At 39.3% G+C, this 7188-nt stretch overlaps 1 protein-coding gene across 1 annotated transcript; it reads right to left on the minus strand.

The window, feature by feature from the left end:
- Positions 1 to 1718: 1718 nt before the first annotated feature.
- LOC149179780 (uncharacterized) lies at positions 1719 to 4064 on the minus strand. The gene is made up of 3 exons (XM_089413644.1): positions 3360 to 4064; positions 2569 to 3127; positions 1719 to 2365 (listed from the first exon to the last, which is right to left on the minus strand). Exons 1-3 carry the CDS (start codon positions 4062 to 4064, stop codon positions 1719 to 1721), a joined length of 1911 nt encoding a protein of 636 aa, XP_089269770.1.
- Between the last annotated feature and the right edge of the window lie 3124 nt (positions 4065 to 7188).

Consider the following 7188-nt stretch of genomic DNA (forward strand, 5'->3'; position numbering starts at 1 on the left):
GAAAATCGCGCTGAAGAGCTCTGATTTTTTTAAGGACCCATTTAGGCCCTATCAGGATTGAGAAGAGATAAAGAGGCATTGCCTGAGTCATAGCTTTGATTAGCACTAATCTACTGGCTATGTTCAGAGTTCTGTGCATCCATAAAGAGAGACGTGATTCTAGCTTCTCAAGGAGCATACGCCAGGAGATGTGCTTGATTGCAGAGTCTATAAGGGGGGTGCCCAGGTATTTGGAAGGTATGGAGGCTATGGGAAAGACTAAAATGCGAGCAATGGCATGTCGGGTCACAGGAGGGGTGTGAAAAAAGAAAATCTGTGATTTAGCCTTATTTATGCTTGTTCCCGAAGCCTCAGAGAAATCATTCAAGATGGATTCAAATATGGAGGCTTCCTGAACAGAGGGTTACCTGAATAGCATGTTGTCATCAACGAATTGTTGGTGAGTGATAGCTGGGGAATTGTGAATGGATAATCCTTTGAGATGCTGGGAGAGGATGGCTTGCTTGATGTGGCAACCCAAACCTTCCGCCATTAGAACGAAAAGGAATGGGGAGAGGGGATCTCCTTGCCTGATGCCTCTGGAGGGATTGAAAGGTCGAGAGGGAATGCCATTTTTGAGGATTGAGAAGAAGGATGAAGAAATTAAGCTCTAAATCTAGCTAACCCACATAGGAGAAAAACCAAAGGCATTTAACATTTTTTTGAATATAAGTCTAGCTTAACTTGTCAAAAGCTTTGGAGAGGTCAATCTTGAGAATCATACTTGCCTGTTTGGAGTTCTTGAGGGAGTGTATGATCTCATGAGAGAGGATAATGCCATCCAAGATCTGTCGTCCTTCAACGTATCTGGATTGTTCAGGCGATATGAGCAGGGGCAGAAGCGGCTTCAATCTGTTGGCAATGACTTTAGATATAACCTTGTATATGACGTTGCAAAGAGCAATTGGGCGAAATTTGTCCGGTGTGATGGTGCTCTCTTCTTTGGGGATGAGGGCGATAAAAGTTGAATTGAGAGAGGGCAGCATCCAATGAAGAGTGCGCGATTCCTCCACCACTTGCCACACTTCCCCCTTTATAAGATCCCAGAAGGAGTGGAAGAAAGTAGTGGTGAAGCCATCTGGACTAGGGGCTTTGCCCTCCTTAAGCTGTTTCATGGTCAGATCCACCTCCTGAGGCGTTACAGGTCGAAGAAGGAGCCGGTTGTGTTCTTCTGTGATGATTTTAGGCACATTTTGAGTGATCTTTTCAATAGCAGGCCGTCTATCAATTTGGGGTTCCTGAAGGACCTCCTGGAAGTGACTGATGAATTCCTGTTCGATCTCAGCATGGTTTTCCACTCTTTCCCCTCCTTGCTTTTGTATGAAAGAGATGGTATTGTGCATTCTTCTTTGAATTGTAGTTCTGTGGAAGAATTTAGTGTTCCTTTCGCCATCTTTCAGCCATCAGATCCTAGATTTCTGCTTCCAAAGAATTTCTTCTTGCTTTTTCCTCTCCTCCAATTGATTGTGAAGGTGCCTTTCCAGTTCCAATGTGCCTTCCTTGTGTCCCTCCGCGATTATCTGTTGCTGGAGATCTCTCATTTCTTTGTGTAGATCTTGTTGAGCCTTAAAGATGTTGCCGAAAGTCTCTTGATTCCAGCGTTTGATTTGGGCTTTCAAGAATTTGAGTTTCTGTTGGAACTGGAACATTTTTGATCCTTCAGGCACTGGGAAGTTGTTCTAGGAGGTTCTGATGAGATCGTTGAAGGCGGGATGGGAGAGCCAAAAAGCCTCAAATCGGAATGGACATCTGGTTGAGTTGCCTGGCCTTTGCCACTGGAGAGAAATTGGCCAGTGGTTGGAGCCCGAATATGGAAGAATAGATGCAGAGAGATCGCCGCCGAGATGCACTGCGTTGTCCGAGATGAGGAATCGATCGAGATTTGAAGCGATTTGGTGCCGCACAGCCCTGCAATTGCTCCAAGTGTGGATTCCATTGGACGATTGCATATCTATTAGCAAGTTGTTTTGGATAAATTCTTTGAAGTGGTCATTTTCCTGTTCCAGCTTGGCTCGACCTCCCCTCTTTTCCTCTAATTTGGTAATCATATTGAAGTCTCCTCCAATGATCCATAGAGGATGAACCCTGTTGATGTTAAGAGCTTCTATTGTGTCTAGAAGAGCGATTTTGTTGGCTGCTTCCTGTGGAAAGTAAACATTAGTGAGATGCCCATGGATATTGGTTCCAACTATATGAAACGTGGCCTGTATAATGTGATGGGAGGCATGGAAGTCTGAAAGAGTTATAGCTTGCATGTTCCAGGCAATTGCCAAACCGCCGGATGCACCCGAAGCATCCACTGCAACCGATTGACAACTGGGCCATGCTTTTGAGAGGATGTTTCCCAAAGTGTTACTGTTACATTTTGTTTCCTATAGAAAGAAAATCTGAGGTTGCTCTTGCTTTATCATATTTTTTATCATTCTGAGTTTCCTGGGGCTATTGAGCCCTCTTAGATTCCATGAGGTTAGCTTCATGATTCACTATTAGTTGTGGGCTTGTAATACTTGGTCAATTTAGCATATTTGCCTGAGTCGACTAGGATTTTCCCTATGGCAATAGTTCTCTGGAGATCTGTCTTTCTTCCGCGCTTTTTGGAATCTTTGGGAAGGAAGCTGCCATCCCAATGACTGCCCGGCTGTATTCCCAGTTGTTGCTGCTGATAGGCCCTGGATATGATAACTTCCAAGGTATTGAGCTGATGCGCTTGAATCTTATCATATTCCTTCTTTCTGCATACTTGCTCCAGCTCAAAAATGTCTAATCCGCCCAGATCTATGCTTTCCGGCTCTACCTCCATGAGTTGCGATTGACTGCTTTCCGCTGAGGTGAGAGCTAAGTGCAAAGTTTGGCTGGGGAGAGCATCAACATCCATTTCATTGGATTTCCCATCAGGGTTCATTTGAGGCACCTTAGGAGCTCCAATGAGGACTTTTTGAGGCAGGGGTGAGGGAGAGGAGGCAGAAAGAGGGGGCAGAGGGGTGGGGATAATCAGCTGAGGGGTTGGTGTGGATTTCTGGGGTGGTTCTTCCGAAGCTTTGGCAAAAACCTCGAAGCTGTTGCTCGTGGAGGGGGTGGAGGCGGCGACCTGCTGGGATTTTTTCCCAAAGGTGGGTTTTTTTATGCGTTCTTTTATGGCTTGCAACCTTAGTGAAGCCCTCATGGTCCGCCTTCCCTGAAGGCTTAGAGGCTTGAGGTTTGGCATTTAGAGGGAAATCCCTGAACATATGCCCTAAGGCATGACACTTACGACATCGAAAGGGAACATGTTCAAAATCTAAGGGTTGAATCCATTCATAGTCATCATGGAAGAGGCTTACCGATTCTGGAAGGGCTTTGTCCAGGCGCATAAAGACACAAATGCGGGCGTAGGAGGTGTATCTACATTCTTCAACAATTTTGATGAACTCTCCCAGCCCCTGCCCAATGTCTCTGAGTGATTCTTCATCCCAGTATTCTGATGGGAGCGAGTACATCCTGATCCATACTGGCGCCCAACTGAGATCCTCCTGGTCAGGGTTGAATCTTTCCCTCCATGCCCTTAAATATAGACCAGCAGAGTTAAAGAAGTAGGGACCTTCATCCATGACCCTGTTCCAATCTTCGATGCAAATAAAGATTGCCGTGAAAAACCCTTTTGGTCCTAGCTGCAGGGAAACATGTCCCTTGGGTTTCCATTTGGCAGAGATCCATCCTTGCAGAGCTTTTTCCGTTGGCCAGAATCCAATAAACTTTCCAATGAGCGCATGGTCCTTCATGTATTGGATCTGACCATTGATTCTGTGGCTGGGAAGTTCGATTTTTGGCCGTTCAGTTGCTATGGGTCTACATGTCGCTGAGGTAACCTTTGGCGATTCCTGTTGCTTGGACTTTCCCTCTTGTTCTTCATTGCTTTTGTTAGACTGCAATGCTGAATCTTTTGTTGTTTTCTGCACCATGGGATCCCATTTCACCGTGTTATCCTGATCTGGAACCACAGGCCTGGTCACCGTCGGAGGATCACTTTCTGAAGAGGGGGAAGGCATTGATGCCCCCCCGTAGGGGTGAGTCATTGCAGATCAGAGTATAACAGCCGTATGCTGTCACTGGGCGGAAGGCGATTGCTACGAAGAGCCAGAGATGAACCCGAGTGCGCCGTTGCAGAGATTTCGATATATAATATAATAATCATAAGATAATTTCATTATTTTTACATTTTCTCATGCTGGAGTGCGTTCCAGCATACATATACTATGGCATCAACCGGTCATACATCCCTGCCGTAACGATCCACGACCCCTATTAATTAAGACCTTAATAAATTTATTCATTCAAAATTTGTAAAAGAAAACAAAAAAATAGTAAATACCATTATGCATTCGCAGTAGACCCATTCAATGTTGGTGCCTAAATAAATCAATAATAAAATATGCCCATAAACTATACTGCACCAGAATTATCACAGTTGGAGACCAGAGTAAAAGTGTGCGGCTTATTAGCGAAATGATTTCAAAGGAGGTTACATCCATGGCGTAAAAGCAAAATCAGGCCATTAGAGTAATGATGGTTTCTTTTCGCCGTGTGCAAGGACGCAGTAATGAAGGTTTCTTTACGTTGTGGAGTGTAATATTCCAATATAATTTGACAAGATTTCACAACGGAACAACTCAAAGTTTTATCCCGGGAAATCGAGTGCATGGGTTTATCTGATTGGTAGGTTTGACTGTGGTTCTTGATTCAAGAGAGTGCACGAATAGTAATTCTGTATTCTCACAGTGATCATCGACTCAAACTTCTGTATTTCAAAATGGATACGTCCCAAAATATATATATATATATACCAACTCAGGATCACTTCATCCTTGTCTTTGGATTCTATATTTTCAATATTTCGGAAAGAAAAACCATTATAAACAACAGCAATTTGTTTCCAAACACTGCAATCTGCAAGGATTGTTCGATTTACAATTCCTCTTTATACAAAGCATATGTGGACTTCACACATAAGTACCCATGCAGTCCCTCTTCCTCAACAATAAGTAATGGAGATGGCCGTTCGCCAATAGACATGGCAAGAACAAGTTGGTTATTTGCGGCTAGGGTGTCAGCCGTCAGAAATGATTATGTGATTAGGAAATGATTATGTGATTCCATTAATTGACCATAAAATTAAAAAAATTAAAAATTAGATTTTTATTTTAAATTATTATTATTAATTTTAGAAAGAATTAATATATGTGTTTAAAACAATTTATAAAGAGAGTGTTAATTACGGAAATTTATTATCATTTTATCATGGAGATGCTTGATATGTAAATAGGCTTTATTATATTATTATTATTATTATTATTATTATTATTATTATTTTTATTTTTACCTTTTTCCTGTAAATTTGTAAATCTATAATTGAACTGGTACTTCACATCAAAGAGTTCCTTAACAAGCACTGATCACCATCTATCCAAAACTCTGGGGAAGTGGATGACATGATCTTGATGCATGAAATCTTGGCAAGGGCTCTAGATCCCAAATAAGTGAAAGACATTAGTGCAAGGGTTTCTTGGATATTTGAAAGACACTCATTTGAAAATATCTAGATATCTAGGAATCTAACTTCTAGGAATTCAAAATAATTATAAAAGGCCATGACGAAAATGACCTAGATCTTTATATGACTTAGCATGCGATGGTGTTCAATTAGTAGCGCTACAACACAAAGTGGAGTTTTAAGACAACTTTTGCCTAAATTATCTCAACTTGAGACAAATCAAAATTTGTGTATTGTCTTTGAGGGAATGTGTCAAATTATAGTCTTGAAAAATTGTCTCTATAAAAATAATATACAACACAAGCATTATTGTCTCTTAGGAGACAAATTCATTTTTGTCTCTCCATAGACACTAGTTAGGATTAAAGACATAGTGTCTTTAATCCTAGCTATTGTCCCTTTAAAGATGGTAAAAACTTATATTTAAAGACAATAGAATATCACTTTTTAGTTTTAGAGCGAATATAAAACAATAAATTCAAAAATATCACCATTAAAATAAATCAATATAAAAAGTATGTAATTAAAAATAAACTACAATATCATTGATTAATTCATGAATCAATATAAAAAGTATTTAATTAAAAATAAACTACAATATCATTCATTAATTTATATTAGGGGATAAGGGAATTGAACCACCAACTTCATGCTTATAAAGAAAATACTCTTCTATATATTAGGAGTAATAGTATTACTTAGAATTAATCCATAAATTTTTATTTACTCCAAACAATAGTTACATTCTATAACAATTAGTTTCATCATTAATTTATAATATTAATTAGTTCTTACTATTTTTCTCTATGGGAAGACACTAAATACTTCGTCAACATTGAGTTGTTCATGCAAAAAGCATTTAGAGAACCCAAAATTTATTCTTCCCTTACAAAGAATGAAAAAGATTTTTGTGAGAACACATAAAGACTATAATTTCACTTAAAAAACACATTTGAATACACGAGTGATTCAAAGAGCCAGCCATTTTGAGAGTGGATATCATTTTGTTCACAATATCTTGAGAGAGAATGTTTCTTGCTTCATAGGGAATCCAAAGATACTTATATTCCCTTCTATATAGCCCCCTATTTTACTTCTAGCTAAAACATCCATTAAGGTATTTTTACATCCATTAAGGTATTTTTTTTAGCACGGCTAACTCCTATCCACGTAATAAATACAATGGTTCGGTTTCTATTTGCTATTACTGAAATAAAACATGTTTTCCCAACACAATGGTTCACTTTGCACGCCACCTATATGTTTATGGTCATACCCGACCTTAAATTTACACTAACGATTAATCTCACTAAAATTTAAACATATGAAATTGAAAAGTTGCACAATAATTTAAAACCATGTCACCTATATGTTTATGGTCATACCCGACCTTAAATTTACACTAACGATTAATCTCACTAAAATTTAAACATATGAAATTGAAAAGTTGCACAATAATTTAAAACCATGTGCAATTCCATTAAAAATAAATTGTGCACATTTAAAATACGAAATTGAAAAATGCATTTCATGTTGTTAAATTGCGTTTCAAAAACCATTTAATTTGATATTATTCAACCGCTAAAAAGAGCAACGAATATAGGAAAATTTTTAAAATAACA

This window comes from Pinus tabuliformis, chromosome 3_2 (assembly GCF_031772625.1).
Source record: "Pinus tabuliformis cultivar Carrire ecotype Pingquan chromosome 3_2, CPIR1, whole genome shotgun sequence".
In the NCBI taxonomy this organism is placed as follows: domain Eukaryota; kingdom Viridiplantae; phylum Streptophyta; class Pinopsida; order Pinales; family Pinaceae; genus Pinus; species Pinus tabuliformis.